This window comes from Ambystoma mexicanum, chromosome 2q (assembly GCF_040938575.1).
Source record: "Ambystoma mexicanum isolate Mex_15411 chromosome 2q, UKY_AmexF1_1, whole genome shotgun sequence".
Classification (NCBI taxonomy): Eukaryota; Metazoa; Chordata; class Amphibia; order Caudata; family Ambystomatidae; genus Ambystoma; species Ambystoma mexicanum.
In genome coordinates this window covers 539,043,520-539,064,537 of record NC_090924.1, presented here as the reverse complement: position 1 = coordinate 539,064,537, position 21,018 = coordinate 539,043,520, and the positions used below count along the sequence as shown (strand labels likewise).

Here is a 21,018-nt window from a genome sequence, read left to right as displayed (position 1 = left end):
TAAGTATGGCACCACTAAGTCCTTTATTACAATGTTTCTTGGAAATTGTGCTCGAAAATGACCCATTTAAAATGAATTTCAGCGGGAGAAAGCCCACGAAACCCCCTAGGTGAAGTCAGGCTCACTCACACGTACCACATTGCAAACAACATTTCGTCCCACCATTTTCAAAAGTCACCAGCCACCACTGCACAAGCAGTCCTGCAGCCAGCACACAGAAACAGGCTGCAGAGAAGTCCCATTGTTTATCTAAATGAGCCCAGAGGGAGACAACCAAATTTTTGGATAGTCAAATTAGCATGAGAAAGGGAAGGTACGACAACTACCAAAATTCCCCACCAAGCACAGTCAAGAAGTGGACCGGATCAATAAAGGGCAACTGGGGATTCGTGAAGGCATCCACCATAGGGAATTCAAATTAAATGTGGAAGGGGGAGGTAGCCCTCATTTTACCTTTGGAATTATGGGACACAAGTTCCAAGCTTCCCTACCTTCTCTACCTGCTATAACCCGTGGGGAAAAAAGAGAGCTTATTGTCTCCCCTTCACGTATAGTAGTTTACAATGGTGAGGTAGGCACATCAGTAAATTACTGGGATACAGTAACACAAGGACAATAGTTGTGTTCCTAAGGTTTTAACAGGACACTTTTTTTCTAATACCCACTTCATTTATGTGTAGTAACAGAAAAGATGTATATTGAACCTAGATTAAACTATAAAGTATACAAAACATAATTTGGTGACCGAATTGTAAAGGAACAAATTAAAAACCAAAAACTTCATAACTAATCAACGCATCCACCGCAGATGCATACTTTTTTTCAGAAATAAAAAAATAAGACATGAGGGCTCATTACAAGCGTGCCAGTAAACTGGCACGCTTGCATTGAGTATACTGTTTACCAGTGTTACCATATTCAGCGGCGTTACCTGCATAATCACTGCTTCATTACGACCCAGCCCGGGTACGCACACCATCTCGCTGGTAACTGTTTTACCGCCAAACCGATATTACTGGCAAAAAGCAGAGAATGCAGGTAATATCAGCAAAATAGTAGAGGAAACACCGATACCAGTGCCATCGCAGCCAGTAATACCGTTGCCGGTATTACCATTGCTGGAAATACTAGCACCGGTAATACTGGAAGTGAAAATAACTGCAGAGCCAGAATGAGAAATTCCATGGCGGCCATCTTCAAAAACAGAATCCACAGTGAATCTACCACTTCCACTTGCCATCCAGTCCTGAAACCTGTTGCATGGCAGAGCACAAGGAGACACACCTCCCTGATATGTAACAGCAGAAAGCCTAAATTCACAGAGACTGAACTAGCAGCAGGTATGCTGTAGTGGAGCACCCATAGGGCCTGTTTGGGGCCGGGCAGCGCAAGACCAGTGGCCAAAGGAAGACAGCCATCTTGGGGGTTGTAGGGGTTATTTCACGGGTGACAGCAGTGGGCACTGTACCCTGCACTGCCAGAGACTGCCACAAGTGGTGGGAGGACCTAAAGGCGAGGGTGTGCAGTATAATCGCCAGGAGAGACACTTCAGCAACTGGAGGTGGAAAGGTGGAGACCCTCAAACTGATGTCATGGAGAGAAACAGCAAGCTCCATCCTCCAGATGGAAGGCATTGAGTGTATTGACAGCGCAGAGGCTGGAGCCGGCACACATGCGATGCAGGGGATTCTAACCGACCCCATGTACATCTATATCCAGTGACCATGAGCAAGTGTCCCCCAGCACTGGCCCACACCATGGGCAAATGTGACACCACATGGCTGCCACATTAAGTGCACAGTAAGGACACACACTGCAAGGGGATGCGGGGAAACGTGACCATGTACATGCACCATAGGTGACACAAATATACAAATCCAGGGACACTTGAGAACCACCCATGTGTGCCATGTACATCCATGTCAGCACGTAATGCCACACACGAAAACGCCCCGCCCAGGCAGTCCACCAGTCAGTGAGCACATGCATGCACAGCATGCATGCACAGCATACATCCCCAGCAGGCACCCCCACCATGTGTGAGTGGCAGCACCCATTGCACCAACACCACCCATGCCAATCTCGTCAACAGTGCGTCACTGGAACACAAGTGTTGTATGAACATACTGCAAGCTCGCAAACACGTCCACAACATGACTAACAGCATGTCATTCTATTCCTGACAGGTACACAGTCCACGGACAGTGACGAGGCAGGACCCTGAACTGCAGGCACCTCAACTGGCAACACCCCTGCACATGCCAAATCCCTTACCACTGATAGCAGTCAGCAGAGCAGTGTAGCAAGGCTGACATCACCAACACACCCTTGATCATCACCCAAGACCACATTGGGGACACAATCGACAATCGTGGACAACCCAAACCCTCCGGTGGTGCCGAGTGACCACAACAGCAGCCAGGCAGGTGACAGCTGTCGTAGCACATACCATGGCTGTCCCAGCAGTGGTGCACAGCGGGCAGGCTACCAGTATTACCTCATCCCCAAAACTTGCTTCACAGCCACTGGAACATTGTGGCAGAGTACATTTACCATCCACTGACGAGGAGGTAGAGGAGTAGGAGGAGCAGCACGAAATGGCTGATTTGTCCCCATGTTTCAGCCCTGAGCCACCACAGAGCCCACGCAGCCTGCCACCACTGCCTGCAACCAAAACAGCAGCAGTACGTGCCAGCCTGGAGGCCATAGAACAGCACCAGGCTTCCATAGAGGCACTTCCTGTCAAGCAACTTAGCTAAGTGCAGGACATGAGTGAGTGCCGGCAGGATCGCACGGTCACCTGGGCAGGCCACTGCCACCATGGTGGCACTGGGACACAGGGTGTAGGAGCACACCAAGTCCACCTCGGCCTCTGAAGAGACAACCAACCAAGCCATCCAGTTGATCCTGCAGTTCATCCGGACAGAGGGGCTGGATCCCTCTACCTCGGCAACACCCACTGAGGTTTCCTTGCTAAGCACGCTAAGGTGTCACTCAGAGCGTCACCTCACAGCCAAAGGGCACTAGCAGGCACTCATGGAATAGAGGGGCAGGAAATTACTGTCGGACACTGCAACGGTGAATTGAAGGATTTATCAGCAGGGCGGTATTAGGGGGGAGTGGTGGGTAGGGGAGTTGATGTCCTGTTTAAGGTTAAATCACCTTAACACAAAGTCCATTTAACCTTGACCAATGCCAGGACATTCCTTATTGTGTCGAAGTGTTTAATGTGACAAGTGACTATATCCAGATGTGCAAATGATCTCCTGTGAGCTGGTGCTCAGAAGAGCTTTTCAATCTGTTTTTTGCCTAGCCAGGTGCCCCTCCCTGGCCTCAGCCCACTCCGCACGTGCCTCCACAGCACCCGCAGGCACTGTGTCGTCCTCCTATGGGGGTGGCATGTCCTCATCCGTGGGCAGGGAAATGTTACGCTGAATACATATATTGTGCAACATGCAAGGACTATCTGTCCCACCTTTTCCGGCCTGTACATCCGCGCACCTACGGAGCGGTGCAGGCAACAGAAGCGTGCCTTCAGGAGGCCAAAAGGTGCACTCCACACACATCCTGGTGCACACGTGTGACAGTTTGTGGGCCACCTACTGTGGCATCTGGGGATAACTGAGTGGTGTCATCAATCAGGGGAGTTGGAAGTACCCAGAGTCACCTGCAAATGCAAAGGACATAGGGGTGAACCACAGCGTGCATTTCATGTGTCGATTCACGTAACATGAACTCATATTGAAGTTCTTGCATGTGTTGTGTATCACTGAGGGGGTGTGTACTGTTAGACTTGGTATGTCTTGCTCACAGCCGACACTCGTGTCTTTCGGGGTCTGTGACTGACGGGGAAGAAAACCCATGGTGGCCGGTTTGGGCTGTGCACTGCACCCATGCATCGGCCTTGATGGGTGCCTCTAGTGTTACACAGTGTCATGCGCAGGTTCCCAGTGTGGTGTCCATTTTGGGTCAATGGCCACGGTGGCCTCTGTACATGCCATCTGCCAGTGTGCTGTCCCCTGGTAGCTTTTAGCATCATGTCATGACATCGATTTTATTTAGTTCGTTTTGCATTTATAGTAGCATGCAAAGCCCATGGGCATTGAGGCGCTACTAACAGAAAAGCAGGGTTGAGAAAAGACAAGATGAGAGCTATTCACAGCTAACTGAATAAGCAAGTCTTAATTTGTTTTCCGGGAGGCACTGTAGGCAGGTTCCATTAGAAGAGGTAGGGGGAGAGTTCCAGAGAGAGGCAGCAGTGAGCAGGAAGCTTGAGACACCGGCTCTGCTACGTTGGAACTTGGGGACGGTGAGGCAGTGACTGTAGATGGAATGCAGAGGTCTTGAGGTGTGGTGATTGGAGATTCTCTGAGAGGTAGGGGGCAGTGTTGGTGAGGCAGCAGTGAGTAATGGAGAGGACTTTGAATGTAATCCTCTCTCTGATGGGCAGCCATTGGGCTTTTCCCCTTGGGCGTCCGATGTGTGGTCGTGTCTACCAAGGTTGAGGGCAGCTTGAAGAGCATTGCTCTGGATGGTTTGAAAGTGTGTTCTAGGTAAAACTGGAATGCAGCCAATGGTTGTGGAGAGCGGGCAGCGAATCGAAAGGGCTGCTTTGGGGGGCTAGAGTGGAGCTTGAGATAGCATCGGCCATGTTGCTATGGTGCTCCGGCCATTTCCTGCTGTATCTTGGTCCATGTCCTTCTCCTGTGGATTGCAGCCTGTCATGTGTGAGGTGCGCAGGTGGGTCCAGCATGTACAGGGCCGGCCATGTCAGGGCATTCATTCACAACGTTGCCACACTCCTCCTGCATGTCACTCGTACAGCAAGGTCAGTGCATTTGGACATGGACTCACCCAACATCCAGGTCTGTTGGCCTCTGTGCCCCTCCATGTACCCTGGCAGTGTGCTGTTTTGCAGGACATGGCGTCATGCCCAGGGTGCCACCAACTCAACATGGGTGCAACCCAGGGCACCAAGTACATTGGAAGTGTGTGCCATGGTGTAGAATCTGGCCTTGGTGGCGTTATCCTGTCCCAGGGTGGTGGGGAGTGTGATGAAACGTCCAACATGGCGCAGGAATGCTTTCAGCACCTGACCAAGCACAATGGAGAAGGCTGCCTATGAGATGCCATGCAGCGTGGCCACTGTGTGCTGAAACATGCCCATCGCCAGGAAGTGCAGGACCGACACAGGTGGAATGATCCTAATCCCCTTGCCCTCCCCACCTCCCGTCAGGTGTGCATTGGATGCACCTGGGTTGACTGGGGACACCTGTGGCCTGTTATCGCTCATTGGTGGGCATTTACCCACATCTTGCAGGTGGAGGTTTCTCCGGCGTGCTTTTGCCTGTATTGCAGCAGGATTTGGCAGTATCACTGCCGTTTTCCCAACTCATGATCAGCCGGTAATACAGTTTTGCCATTAAGACCGTCGGCCAAGGTACCGGCGTCTGGTATTCCATCACTGGTAATACCAGCGCCAGTGTGTCTGACTAAGGTATTACTGGTGACAGTGTTACCGGCTACTCAATTGGTCGGTACAGTAAAAGTGGCAGTAACTGGTATTACCACCACTTTTGCTGTATATCGGCCAACCCGTAATGAGCCCCATTATATAAATTGAATAATTTCGCTAAAAACAGTGCTGCATAGAGTATACACACGGTGGGCAAAACAAAACTCCACTTATATTTACAATGTTGACAAAACCAAATGTATGGAATGACCTACCTGTTTCAACAACTACAAGATTATTATCCCAAAAAAATTATGACCCTATGTTCGTCAGGGTCAACAAAAAGTGTTTGAAGGTCCTTCACAAAAAACAATTAATACTGTCTAATAGATATATCACGTGTTATTAACCCTTTAAAGCTCTAACAATTCAACACACGGATGGCTGGCGCATCTGTTGGTGATTAGCAGTTGGTCTCACCAACCCCATACTTCACCCACCCTTTCCCTTAGGCCAAGAAAATGGGACTTTGTCACAGCCACTACAATATGGGGATTTCTCACGGGTCTCGCTGGATGTTCTAGACCAAAAAAGTAAAATCCAATAACAAACAGAGCAAAATAATATTTTATCACTCTCAAACCAGGAGTATATTTCTAGGTCGACTTGCTACCAAAGAGTAATTGTAGAACAGTGAGCCATTGAGAGGGAGGGATTGAAAAGCAGTCCTAAGCAGAATGCTCAAAAAAGGGTGATCACAGCTTATGAAGCAATCTTTGTTGAAGGTTAACTCACCTCTTTCCTCTGCGCTTCAGTTCATTTAAGAGTGTCACAACCTGCCGTGCTCCAGTACATCCCAGAGGGTGTCCCAATGCTACAGCTCCGCCATTAGGATTAACTTTCTCTGCAGGAATTCCCAACTTCTCAACGCAATATACAGCCTACAAAAGGGCAGTAAAGAACTAATTGCACATGCAACATGACAAACATACATAAGCATGTAGAATGAAGTAACTTTTTTCATATTTCACTATTCACTTCAGTTTCTTTGCTCTAGCTTCTTGGAATATTTTTGGCAAAATAGGCCTCTGGATCCAGGAGGTATGCATTTCTTTAATAATTCTCAAGCATAACGTAAACATACTTTCTGTTGGCCTTTCAAAACAAACAATCTAAAAAAGAAAAAATGGAGAAAGGGTTTCTGATCTTTCAACACAGGCTCAATTCACTATTCCTTCCATATATAACACAAGCCTACCTCAAAACCAGCCCTCCAATGCCTTTGTGACAGGTATATAGAATTGATGGGGTGGAAAAGAAACAAGATACGTAAGTGCTACATTCACCATTTCCAAGGCTTCTTGGTGCTAAATCTGCCACAGAGGCGAGGGGATGTTTTGCTAGCGTGTATGTATGCAAGTGATTTACATAGGGCAAACCTAGCTGTAAAGATAAAGGGAGGGGAACATGGGGGGAAAGGGATCGCCCTGGGGCTCTAAGGTCTTCATTTGTTGGTGAGGTGTTCCTTGAAGAGCAGGGTCTTCAGATCTTTCTTGAATCACAGAAGGGTGGGAGCCAGCCTGATGTTGGCAAGAAGGCTTTTTCAGAGTGTGGGAGCATAGCAGGAGGAGGCTTGTTTTCTGGTCTACTTTTTGGATTTCAGTCAGTTGATATGCTGGTTCCTGGTGTTCCACTGACCGCCCAAGATGATTATCTTCTCAGTCAAGTATGATGGCTTCTTGGACAATAGAGCTTTGTAGGTGATGCAGGCTGTCTTGAAGGTGACGCAAGCTTGAAAGGGTAACAAGTGAGATGGGGAAAGTAGGTTGAATTTCTTCAGACCTGCGATGAGGTGGTCCTGCAGTGTGCAGGACAGTGGTACAATAGTAGTTTGGACACCTGCCATGAGGGCGTTCCCAACATCCAGGTGGCAGAGCACATGGGCCTGGACAATGGATCTGAAGTCTGAGGTGGGGATGAAGGGTGTGATGTGGGACAAGAGTGAGAGCTAGTACCATGCTGGGGTGAGTGCCCTTCGGGGAAGACCTCCCAAGGGTAGCAGCAGCTGTGCATATTTTTCTATGAGGGGCATGTGGCGAGTCAGTCATGGAGGCCTTCAGTGACCCTTGTTAGGGAGGGTGTATGGAAACAATGCACAGGGACAGGAGAGTAATTTCCCTTCTACCCACCCCCAAAGCCTTGAACAGCCAGATTCTATAGTGGCAAAAGCTAGGTGTAACTAGGAAACGCGGGTGGTCTTTGACGAGTGGATTCTCGGCTGTCGTTCCAAACATGCTAGGAATTTATGGGGACAGCCATACTGGTGTCAGTGGCTGGAATCCTTCTTGAACCCTGTTGGGCTTATCTAGCAGTTATCTGCATAACCCTGCCGAATGACCCTTCGCCAACAGGGATGCGTTCATGTTCTCCTGTTAAATGTGCAGGAGAGAAAAACCTGAGTCGGAAAGGGGCCTAGAATCGGCCTACTAAGGGGGATGTGGTGGTATAGGCTGATGAACAGCTGGGCAGCAAATGGATGCCACTGTTCAAGCGCATGCTCTAATACAGGTTTGTTGGTTTTTGAGGTGAGCGGGACATACTGAATAGGTGGGTAAGCAATTGCAACTGAGTGGGGTAGAACACAGGTCCCAGGACATTTTCAGAGTTTAAAGTGTAGTTGTCAATGGAAAGATGGAGGAGACGAACAGCAGGAAAGTATTTATATTCCACCCAACATTCGTTGTCCAAACGATTCAATACCCTAAAGCAATCCCATGCCAACTGAAGATTGCTTCTCTGCCTGGCAGATCCATGGCTGGCTTTGTGATGGGGAGAAGGGTTATGTCACCGAATCAAGTATTTATCTTTGGCCCCCTTCAACTTTTCACTCTATATCCTTGTAGCGGCTCCCCGGTATTATGGTACAGAGGTCCTGTTTATAGGAGGGCAAAAGTAACACGAGCAAAGAAAAACAAGACATTTAGACTTAAAAGGAAGTATGCATGGCAAAACTGTGCAGTGCAAATCCCGAAACATTTCCATTTTCGGGATAATTTTGTACCCAGCCTCAATGCGGGGTTGCATATAATTCAAGAGTGAAGTTGGTAATTTTTTGCCTGGTGAAATTTCCCATAGTAGGCGACTTCCCTTCAAATTTGTCAGTGTAAATTTGCACGATCTCACGCATCCCTGGTTATGTCCCATTAGTTTCATGTCTGGAGGGTTCATTTTGGAGACCTTTAAACAGGAGGTAGCGACAACCTACTCTCAGAGGGATCCTCTGCATTCCTGGTTTTGAATATGATGCTTATGTTTGCTCCGTGTTCCCGGGCGGCCTTACGGTGGTTAAAGCAGGTTTACGTTATTGGGTGCGGTTGGGAGCATACATCATTATGATGGTAAGTAAAGGTAAAAATAGAGCGGCATTTAAAATACTTGTTTGAACCGCCCTCCATATTATGGGGTTGAAAGGGTTTACCACAAGCTGTAATCCACAGAGATACTGCAACAGCCTACAGTATGAGATTAAATAACCCAAAAAAAGTCAACCAACCAATTCTGACCTCCACCCAAAGTGTGCATGAATGCATCCATTCGCATAAGTAGTATACATGGGCTCAGAAGAGGGGAATCTCGGATGTCTACCTTGCAGTATGCAGCTGGGTCCTTAGTGACCGGGTTGCGCAGCTTTACCGAATTCATTTCCAGCCACCAAACAGTGATGGAAATTGATGTTTTTCAGGGCTTTTAAAAATGTACATGCAGATTTTCGAAAATGTTGCACGCAATATTTCTGACAATCTGTAGGTTTTCCATTAAGCACCAAATATTGCAGAGACCCACAGGTTTCTGCATGTGCTAACAGTGATTACTGCGTGCGGGAAAATGTTCTCACCACAAATAGTGGTTCAGATCTGGACATTCACAGAAGTTCACACCAGTTTTGTGATAATGACTGAGCTAAAGAAACCACCGTTTAGGGTATTTTGTTTTCGAGTTTGGAATTTTGGTTTCGTTTTTCTACTGCCTGGTATTTTTGCCAATTAAACATTGTTTATATTTTTGACAGATTCAGTTTCTGAATGGGTTGTGGTACCACAAGTGCTGTAGCAGACCAATTGTACTTCAAGACTGCACTGCAGAATGAATGACCAATCCTTTACCCAGTGGAGAATGCACAAAACATTCGCCAAACCAAAGAAATGCCATGTCACTATCAAACCCGTCCCAAAAGATTCACAACTGTGTAAAGGAACTACCTTATGCATGGCTTTAAGTGGGCTGGGGCTAGCTAGGATAGTGCCTGGGAAGTCTAAAAAATCTGCCCTCATTCCGGGGCTTGCTCTGCCCCTTACTTACTCTTGCAACCGAGGCAGTTTTCCTTATGTGCAAGCTGGTTTCAGGAGAAAAGCAGGGACCCACGTTCAACAATTTTTGAGCAGCTATGAACGCATTAACCTGAATGAGACTTCTCCATTGAGAGCAGTCCAAGCCCCACACCTAAAGGAGTACTTATGGCTCATGCTTTGCAGATATTTTACTGTTGAAATGAAATTAGCTCAAAGCTTGGTGTGCTTTTACATGCTCAAAAGGATTTAATTCTTAGATCAATATCACAGAACTAGCTGGCATACATAAAAATGTCTGCTCTTTTTTATGCTCCCAAAATGCTCTTTGATTTTATGCGAAGCAGACAGGGTCTCTCTGCCTTTTCACATTGGTGATTTATTCGCTGACTGAATTGTTATTTATAGACAGGAATTTACTTTCAAACCGAGACAAATGGGTGCATTTACAAACACTAAGTCACGACCCCTGATTCGATACCCCCTGGCTTTGCCACCACACTTAAAGCCCTGCCTGTATGCAGCGCACCCTTTCCTCTAGCTCTGAAAGCCTTTTTAGATGTGCCTGCATTCCAAACTTTCTCAACAAGTCCCGTGTGTTTTCTTAACAGTTCAGAACAAGAAACCTCTGATGAAAAGCAAAATGAAAAGCAAGACAGTAGCTCTCGGATAGTCTCACCTGACTAGCAAATGCTTCGTTGATCTCATACACGTCCACATCATGCACAGTGAGGCCTGCGAGAAAAACAATGGTTAACTCTACTCATCCCCTGCTTTGTTGGCAACTCATTCAGTACAGGAGAAATTGCGCGCAGGCTTACATAACTATCTACATGCGAGCGAGTCACCAGAGAAAACAAGGGCAGTCCCGGTCCACAGGCACACCTACAAGAAGCCACAAGTTGGAAAGCAATAACTGGACACGTTAATACATAAAATCATCTAAATAAAAGTTACAAATGAAAGTGTCCCTGTTGAGAGTAATAAGTATCGCAGCAGCGTAAACCGAGCACCAGCCCACGACATCATTTCGGTTTCTACACACCAGGGTTTCAATTGTTTGGACAATGCTGGAATGGCCACTTGGGAAACCGGAGGTGCAGCCATGGCCCTACAAGAGCGCTGGCATTAGGGGCTGCCTCGTGGGCCCTGGCAGGGGAAGTTCAGGGGCAGACTAGGGCATGGCGGTGGAAGGTGAGGGTCGTCCTTTACCTACATCCGGGCATTGCCGCCTGCGCCCAGAAGTCATTTGACCACCCACCGAACCCCTTAACGTAGCAGTCTTGATTGAGTCATTATCTGGGGATCCATACAGTTACAATGATGTTCTCAAGATTGTTGTGTGTATTTTTTACTGCATGTTATTTTCGTGTCCATTTTGGCACTGTTGACTGGGACCTACACAATGGAGTATAAAACATGTTCAGACCATGACCAAATGTTGAAGTAGATGAACTATGATTATGCTACCTAGGTTGTGGGTGGAGGGATCCACGCTCGTCCAATAGACCAAGCAGGAGGGGACGGTGGCCCCTCTGGTGGCCCATTGGGCGTGGGTGGAGGGATCCACGCTCGTCCAATGGGCCAAGCAGGCGGGGACGGTGGCCCCTCTGGTTGCCCATTGGGTGATCATGTAGCCCATCCAATGGGCCAAGCAGGCGGGGACGGTGGCCCCTCTGGTTGCCCATTGGGTGATCATGTAGCCAAGCTTTGGGCGTTGAACTGTCCAGCTGGACAATGACATTTGGATTCGGCAATTATCCCTGGAGCAGTTCTGACAGCTAGTAGGCCAAACGTGCAGCTGAAGGGTCGGCAGCCCTGCTTAGGGTCAAGGTCATGGTAACCGGTTATGGTTGACGTAAAAGAAACGTGGGGTCCCCATCATGATTACTGACAATTTTCCTGTAATAAAGTGCGGCCCGTTTACCTCCAAAACTGATGTGGTACAATTTGTATAATACAATGTGTGTTCCATGAAGACATTGGCATCATGAGTGCCCCTCTAATGGATTGTCTGCAGTAGGCTGCAAGGAGCGGGCGGGAAGGAGGGAGGCTGGTTGGGGGTCTCCCCAATGCTAAGAGGCTGCAGTGTGAACTTTACTCTTGCACATTGTAGGTTTGGCTATTAGTTGACACACAAAGAAGATGGCAGACCGCCAACAGGAGTTACAGGGGATGGGGGGGGAGCAGCGTTTCACTACTTTCCACGCCAATGGCCATTGTAAGACCTATGTCGATCTCCTCCCCAGCCAGAGGAATCCTTTCTTCCCATAAGCACCAGAACACATGCAACCATGCGGGCCATATAGAAAAACAATGTTGCAGCAGCAGCTGGTAGCTCTCTGAACATCCTGCTGGAGCCGAGGCAGAAGGCATGGGGCAACCTGAACCTGCATGCCTCGTTTTCTCCTCTAAACCGTTTCACTCTTGAATGTTAACAAACACGGAGCAGAAACGGTAGGGGACAAAAGCCATCAGAGGTGTTTCCGTAGCTGTATTTCATTTTCTTCAAAGTAGAAAGCAATTTTCTTCAACAGAAATTGAAGTCAGCCAGCAACTAAAGGTGAATTTTGAGTGCTATGTTTATGTCATTTCTGTGATCAAGGCGTCCTCTATTTCTTTTTATTGCTGTTTTTACAAACTGCACCTATACTCTTGAAGATTTTCAGATCCACCTCCTTTAATGTGCGCATACAGCACATGTTAAATAAGAACTGTCTGTAGGGCCACTTCCACATCACAGACGTAGAAAGCAAACTAGAATAGGCTGTCTCCATGCACTCCTCTGGGAAAACGGCACCAACTCACATTATCACACTCGCACAGCATCTGCCACTGACCACACTGTATCAGCTCACGTTATCACACATCATAACTACATTGTGCACAGTATTACACTCTGCTGTCAATATCCCTCCCTCTGTGACTTCACTCCCTCCACATCTGAGCACATCTTGAACCAATGCCTTGCTCCCACCACTCCTACTATCCAGATCCACCATCCACTGGGAACTCTCGACCTATATTGATCTGTTCTTCACCACTTACTCCAAGTTGACTCCACTCTAACAACTCACTGGACAACCTACACACCCTTCCAACCTCACACCCAAATCAACTCTCTTAATTTCATATTCCTTTCTTCCACCGTCTTCTCTAGTACCAAAATTGATCCATCCACCTTCTGACCACTCTCTTATTCCTTTCACCAATTGTAAATTCAAGCCCGACTCCATGGTGCCCTGCCTTGACCAAATCAACATCCCGCTCCAAGCTTTCTCTTCCCCACTTACTTACTTCATTGATCTCAACTTTATTGAATGCAATTCTGCACTGTCCACCCCACTTCAATGATCACTACCACACTGCCAAATACTCCCTTTGTTTCTCTCTCCGCTCAAAGAAACCCCCAAGACCATGCTTTCCCTCCATAAGAAATCATCTGTTTCCTCTGCACTCTCTGACAATGACTGTTTCCTACTGCTTCACTAAAATTACCAATATATTGGACACACCCTCCACCCTTCTATCTCGTCCAACCCATCCCTCATTCTCCCCTGCACCCATCTTCCCCACACTTCCCCCACTATCCCACTTCTCCCCCTCAATTGCCACACCCTTCACTCTGCCAACCTACCCTGTGCTTGAATTAACTCCTAGGAACCACAAATTGTCCGTGAACTTGCACCAGTCGCCTCTGCTGACCTTTCTGCCTTATTCAACCTCTCTCTCAACTTGAATCTTCAGAGCCCGTTACAAAACAGCGAGTCATACCTCGCCTACAGGACCTAGGAATCCATCACTCTAAATCCTTGAGTCTGTTGTCTTCAACCGCATAGTCAAATATCTCCATGTGCACTTACTTCCTGACTCCCTCCATTCCGGATTTCAGTCCAAACGCTCCACTGAGACTGCTCAGATCTAAATCACCAACTCTCTGACCACTGCCCACCAGACTCTGCTCTACTCCTCTTTCATCCTTCTAGACCTTTCTGCTGCATTTGACACTGTGGATCATCGCTTCCTCCTTCAAACCTTTTCTGACTTCAAGGACGCTACTCAATTAGGAGTCCTCCCTCCTCCCTGACCTTGTCGTCTCCATAGCATGGCACTATAGATACTTCAGGTAAATACTGCAACACCCCCAGGAGATTACACCGGATATCTTACTAAACCTGGACTTCTAAACTCATATTACATGAGTAAGAAAATCCTCAAACTTTTCTTGTAGAATATCCCTTATTTATTATCATTCACAAATTTGTATCTAAGAATTAAAAAAAAGAGTCACTGGTATATGCATAGATCTCCACCTCTTGATTCAACGGGATAAACTCCACATGACAAATCTATACATGAAATGTGTATAAAAAAGTTCAGACCCACTAGGAAAATAAATACCTTCACCAAATTTCTCCCAAAGTGAATATAAAACAAAAGCGGCGCCTTATCAATACATAAAATCTAAAGAAAGGACTGATTCTCAATACAATTTTGGATATGTACTTTACATGTCCCAATATATCCAATACAGCCAACATGTTTCTGTCTTTACACTTAACATGCTGACATTCTTCAGGTAACAGCAATTTACAGCACTTGTGGAGGTGGTTCAGGCAAAATCTTTTACTTTTCCAATGTTTACAAATATGCATTGCTTCCAAATGTTTCAACTATGCATCTTAATTTCAAATTTTCCCAAGTTCCATAGCTACAAGAAAACGTATGTAGGTATTACTGACTTAAGCCTACGTAAATAGGTAAATGCATAATGCACGTTTATTGCATTAGCCTCAAACAAAGAAGGCATACCTTTAGTCTTTCTTCCGGTCTGTCAAAGAAATCGATTTCTAAATATTTGACACAACCCAGACCCTCTTGATCCATGTTCTGCCTGCCAAAAGTTCAAAAACTGCATTATAACTCTAGCGTGAGGCATCCTCTATGAGGTCCATAACTAGAGACATTTAAACATAGAAGGCAAACAAAAAAAGATGCTCTCATCTTTTCCTGTCTATAGGGTAAATCATTTACAGCAATTTACTTTTTGTGTAATGACCAGAGACTCTCATTTGTTTGTTTAATCAATTTCCAGACAGGACAACAATGTTCAATTTCACACCCAGGGTTTGTGTTGCAAAACATACACAAATGTATCTCGAACACTCTGAATTGCAGGGAAATTAAATATATATATCTAGAAACACCCACTGTAAGAGAAAGTCCGATTCAACTCTAACTTACTTAAATGTTTGAGAGAACTTGGGTGTTCAAAACATAGGGGAACGTAAAGTCCTTCCCTGTCCAGTAGCGTTCGTTCCTCAATGTGGAAGAATACAATGCTGCATCGTTTTACTGAATTGATTGGTAGTCGCGGGCCCAACTCTGCTCTCCTATGTCACCTGATACATCTAAACGTAGTCTTATGCCATTATGTGTTTAGCCACTGGTTACTATGTGCACCATCTTAAGAGCGTGCGTCTTGTACGAAGGCTGGGTTGCTGTATACAACCCCTGTTTCAACTGGTAACAGCATCCAAACATGTCTGTTCGGGTCTCCTATGGTGTATACTAATTGGTCTGTAACAAGTCAAACTCAAGTGGAAACAAAATGAATTGTTAGGAAGCTCCACCACTCATGTGTACACGAACTGGGTAATATTTGTATTGCTTTACTTTTTTTAATCATCATCCATACGTTTTCATAACTTGCTATAACTTGACTGTTTATTGAAACATAATGCAAACTCAGCTACATTGACGTAATTAAATACATGGCTGGCCCAACTCAAAAACGTGTGTATTCCACACAGTACAAGACTAGTAAACGTGTGTATTGTAATATGACCTTTCTTTGAATAGCATCTGCAATGTTCCACCTTAATGAGTATTTAGCTCACCATAACTGATACAATTCTATGTTTTCATTCAAGCCATATACATGTCTCTCGATTCGAAAATAAATCGTTGTTCAAGGTTACTCAATTTTGTTTCAATTGTATTTTGGTTATTCCCAGTGACCTTCTGAATTATTGTCCATTTAAAGTCATTGAATGTGTGTCTCTTTTCCATAAAATGTTTAACCAGGGGCGCTGTGAAGATCTTATTTTAAAACGCAGCTCCTTTGTTCCATGACACAAGTTTTGCCAATACGTGTAGTCTTCCCCGCATAATACAAATTGCAGGGGCATGTTATTAAATAAATCACATTTGCGGTCTCGCAATTTGTAAAATCTCTTTGCTGCCAGGCCCATGACAAACCAAAGTAGATATCTTTGGTATGCGAGGTTAGATCACAGACTGCGCATTTTCCACAGGGATAGTGGCCTAGCCCCATTGGTTAATGATACCTAGCTGTGTACCATGTGCCTTTCTCCCTTTACTGATGCTTTTTTTCAAAGCTGCGAGGGGAGTCTAGGTCATTCTTTTCAAAACATCTTTTCCAATTTCTTTTAATTATTCTCTGAATCTTGATAGATAAATCTGTGAATATAGTCACACATACCAATATTTGGTTATTATTTTGTTTGCGTTTAGGTTGAAGTAAAGACTCCTGATTGCAGTACAATGCTCGTTTGGCCGAGTCTTTGACTAATTTCCTTGGGTATCCCCCATTGATGAGATTTGACTTTAAAAACAGCCTTCTTCTCTATATTTGAAAACCTCTGTACTGTTCCTCTTCAATCTAAGAAATATACCAAAAGTAATGTTTGCCTTGTTGTGTCTGGCGTGATGGCTTTGGAAATGTAGCAGAGCATTTTTTACTGTTTTATGGAACAGTTTTAGTTTTGAGACCTCATCCTCTGCATATATTTTGAGATTTAAAAAAACTGATCTCCACATTGCTGATATTATTGTGTGATCTTTAAGTGAGGATTCCGCTGGTTGAGCCAACTGATTAACTCCATGAGGTCTTCTTGACTCCCTGTCCATACGACTAAAATGTCGTCCATCTACCTGATCCACATCTCTATTTTCATGGTAAATGGGTTCTACTGACCATAGATTTCTTGATTGTTGAACCATTCCACATATAGGTTGGCTAAACATGGGGCCATGGCCAAGCCCATGGCTCTACCCTCGATTGATTGGAAATACAAGTGATTAAATTGAAAATAATTCTTAGTTAACACAATCTGAATAAGCCATTGTAAAAACAAGCTGGGTATTGATAGATAGTCTATATTTTCCCTCTATCATTTCCAAGGTGGCCATTTGTGGAATTCTTGTATACAATGATTATATGTCAAGACTGATGAGGAGTTGTCTGGATGATCAAAATGGTAGATTCTCTACTTTTTTTTTTTAATGACTGCTGTGGAGTTCTTGACATAAGAATCCATCTGTTGGACTAAGGGATTCAAGAAGTAAACAGTAGACTTGGATAATGGTTTTAATACTGAAGGAATACCACCAACTATAGGACAGGGAAGGAAATTGACAAGAGATTTATAGATTTTTGGGAGGATATAGAAAGTGGGAACAACCGGTTTGGATTGTACCAGTAAAACGACACAGCATGGCATTCTTCCACATTGAGGAAAGAACTTTACTGGACAGGAAAGGACTTTATGTTCCCCTGTGTTTTGAACACCCAAGTTCCCTCAAACATTCAAGTGGGAGTTGAATCAGACATTCTCCTGCAGTTTGTGATTGCAGACATGAATATTTCATTTCCCCGTAATTCAGAGGGTTCGAGATACATTGGTGTATGTTTGGCAACACAGGTCCCGTGTGTGAGATCGTTTGATCAATTTCCAGAAAGGACAACAAAGTTGAAGCAAATAATTTGAGAGTCTCTGGTCATTCTTCAAAAAGTAAGTTGCTGTAAATGATTTATCCTATACAGAGGAAGATGAGAGTGTCTCTTTTTTGCCTTCTAGGTTTAAATGTCTCTAGTTATAGACATCATAGAACAAGCACCACATTAGAGTTACAATGTAGCTTTTGGCAGGCAGAACATGGATTGAGAGGGTCTGGGTTGTGTGAAATTTTAAGAAATACATTTCTTTGACACACAGGAAGGAAGACTAGAGGTATGCCTTCTTTGTTTGGGGGTAATGTAATAAACATGTATTACTTCCCTATCTATCCTGCACGTCTGCACTTTTATATGCCAATTTTTTGTATATATTTGTCATGTGGAGTTTATTGAATCAGGAGGTGGAGATGTATTCCTATACCAATGAAACTTTATTAATTATTACATACAAATTTGTGAATGATAATAAATAAGGGATATTCTTCAAGAAAGGTTTGAAGATTTTCTTACTCGTGTAGTATATGACTCTAGATCCTTCTCATGACACCCCCTCCCATTCAGAATTCAAGGATCAGTCCTAGGCCCACTTCTGTTCACCCAATACACCTCTTCTCTCTGCAAACTAATTTCCTCGTTTGGCTTTAACGATCACCTTTTTGCTAGCAACACTTCAGTCTTCTTCATTCACTCCTTCACCTCAGTAATCTCTAAACGCATAACCAACCGCCTAACCGCCACTTTATGGGTCTACACTACCTCCTGCTCAACTCTTCAAACACAGAATTCATCTTTCTCCATGCCTCCAACCCAAACAACGCTAACCCCTCCCTTCATTCTTCCCCCCACACCCCCCCCCCGACGACTTCCTCACTCCCTCACCCATTGTTCACAATCTTGGTGTTCTCTTTGACAGCAAGCTTAAACTCTTTCAGTCCATCATGGCCACTACAACCACAGCCAGAATCCACTTCCTCAAAATTAGAAAGCTCTGCCCACACTTGACTCACCACTAAACTAAAACACTTATCTCCTCTTGTGCTCAGCAAACGGGACTTCCGTGCAAGCTTACTTCATGATCTAACTTTGAACTCTTATTGAACCTTGAAAAGGGTGCATGTTACAAATATGGGGACATGATTCAACCTTCACAGATCCTCCACCTCTACCTACCGTCACCACGCTGGATAGCTCTCCATGCAAAAATCACTCTCGCTTTAAGTTCTTGGTATAAACCATAAATATATCCATGGTCTTGCCTCTCACAGTCTTGCTGATTGCATCTTACAACATTCACACCCTCAAACTCTTCGTCTTTGTCTATTGATATGATATTATATGATATGGCATTTGTAACGCGCCTATACGCAAGTGTTTCGAGGCGCGACGAGGCGGGGGGGGGAAACAGGGAGACAGACAACTATCCTACTAGGCCAGGTGTCATTCAGATCGCGCAAGTGCAAGGGTAGAAGGGAAGGGAAAAGTGCAGGGGGGAAAGGGAGAGGGGAAAGTGCGGTACAGGGTTAATAGCATACAGGATAAATAACAAGGGCCAGCTAGTGGCAAGTGCGAGGTAAGTGCAGACAAGTGCTGGGAAGGGGGTCTGTAGGGATACAGAGACAGTCCCGCAGTGCAGGGGGTGCCAGGGAGGCAGTGCAGGGGAGAGTGGCTGGGCCAAGGACTGAGAACGGTGAGTGGCCCAGTTGCAGATTCAGTGCAGTTTCAGTAACTTTAGCAGGGGGGAGGGGGAGAGAAAGCGGAGGCGAAGTGGAAGGTTTTGAGGTGCTTCCGGAACCAGAGATGGTTCTCCTCAAGTTTCAGGGAGGCAGAAAGGCTGTTCCAGAGGGAGGCCCCTGCAGCGGAGAGAGATCTGCCCCCAACTTGTTGTTTGGAGAAGCGGCTGACCCTGAGGGAGTTGGAGGCGGATGAGCGAAGAGCTCGAGAAGGGAGATATTTAGGAAGAGAGAGTTGAAGGTATTTTGGCCCAAGGCCCCAGAAGGCCTTGTGGACAATGCAGAGGGTTTTGAACTTGATCCTCGCAGTCACTGGGAGCCAGTGTAGTGATTTCAGTCCTGGGGAGATACGGTCCCTGGGCTTGAGGCCAAGGACAAGTCTCGCAGTCCTGTTCTGGGTGAGTTGCAAAGGGCGGAGAGTAGAGGCAGGCAGATTTAGATAGAGGCTGTTACAGTAGTCCAGCTTTGAGAGAACCAGGGCTCTAGAGACAGTGAGCTTCTGGGGGAAGGAGAGGAAAGGAAGGATACCTCTCAGGAGGTGTAGCTGGTAGTGTGACTTCTTAGAGACGTCGGATATGTGAGGAGAGAAGGAGAGTGTGGAGTCGAAGATGACCCCGAGGTTTTTTGCCTTGCAGGTAGGAGCAGGAAGAGGGCCAAGAGAGGCCGGCCAGAGAGCTGCAGGGAAGGAGGGAGTGGGTGTGCCGATGAGTAGAATCTCAGTCTTACTGGCATCAAGGCAGAGGTCATTGGCGGCACACCAGTCCTGGATAGCAGAAAGACAGTCGGAGATGAGGGAAGGAGAAGAGGAGACCAAGGGTAGCCTGAAAATGAGCTGGGTATCATCCGCATAGCACTGAAAGTTGGGGCAGAGAGCGGCGATGCGGTGGGCGAGAAGTGCCAGATTCACAACCTATCAGTCCCCCACTCGCCCCCTGGCCTCCTATCACATTCGCTACTTTTCCCACTCCACTGGAAGGCTCTTCACCCAACCATCAAAGCAATCACTTTAGTGGATCACTTCAAAATACTGCTCCAACACGACCCGGGTGTTTTTGATGGAAGGAGCCCCGCCGGCACCTAAACCTTTCCAGCCTTTTACCCAAACTAACTGTCCAATCCATCTCTCCTTCATTCTGTCCCCAGAATCACTATGTCATTTGTAAATGTGTAACTACTGGTCTCATGTCAAAAATACTGTTATGTCCTCCAGTCTCTGGTACATGTTCTCACTCCTACCCTTTTTCCACCTGGGGTACGACACTCCGACAATGCTATTATGTAAAGGCAACTTGGCCTAGGACTGCCTCTGCTCTCTAATGGACCATGTTGTAAGGCATTTCTGTTTGAAATGACACATTGACCTTTAATAAATACAAATGTCACAAGATCAAACTCAAAAGAGCTAAAACACTTAAGACGTTATTCATTCATTGGAAAATAAAAGACAGAAATCAAATACCCCAGATTACCTTAAAGAGTGGATTTAAACCCTAAAGCCCGCTACTCCCACTTGCCATTACCATACACCTTCTTTAGACCCAAATGTTAATTTACAATTTCTATTTGTAACAGGTTTAAGTTTGATTTTAATTTTGGTCTTTTATTTTTAAATCTAATAAGTGTGGCCTTACGTGGTTACAACTTTTTCGTTCCCATTCTTTTTATGTTTTTTTAACAAGAGAAAAGGACAAAGGAACAATCAATCAGATTATTAAAATCTGAAAA

General features: G+C 45.6%; 1 protein-coding gene across 1 annotated transcript in view; it reads right to left on the bottom strand.

Annotated features, from left to right (window-relative positions):
* Positions 1-21,018, bottom strand: part of ACAA1 (acetyl-CoA acyltransferase 1) — a 268,026-nt gene that overhangs the window by 60,471 nt on the left and 186,537 nt on the right. The window contains exons 10-11 of the mRNA XM_069647684.1: positions 10,481-10,536; positions 6,251-6,396 (exon numbers count right to left, since the gene is read on the bottom strand). Coding sequence (XP_069503785.1) covers positions 6,251-6,396; positions 10,481-10,536 — 202 coding nt within the window. The remainder of the gene's footprint in view (positions 1-6,250; positions 6,397-10,480; positions 10,537-21,018) is intronic.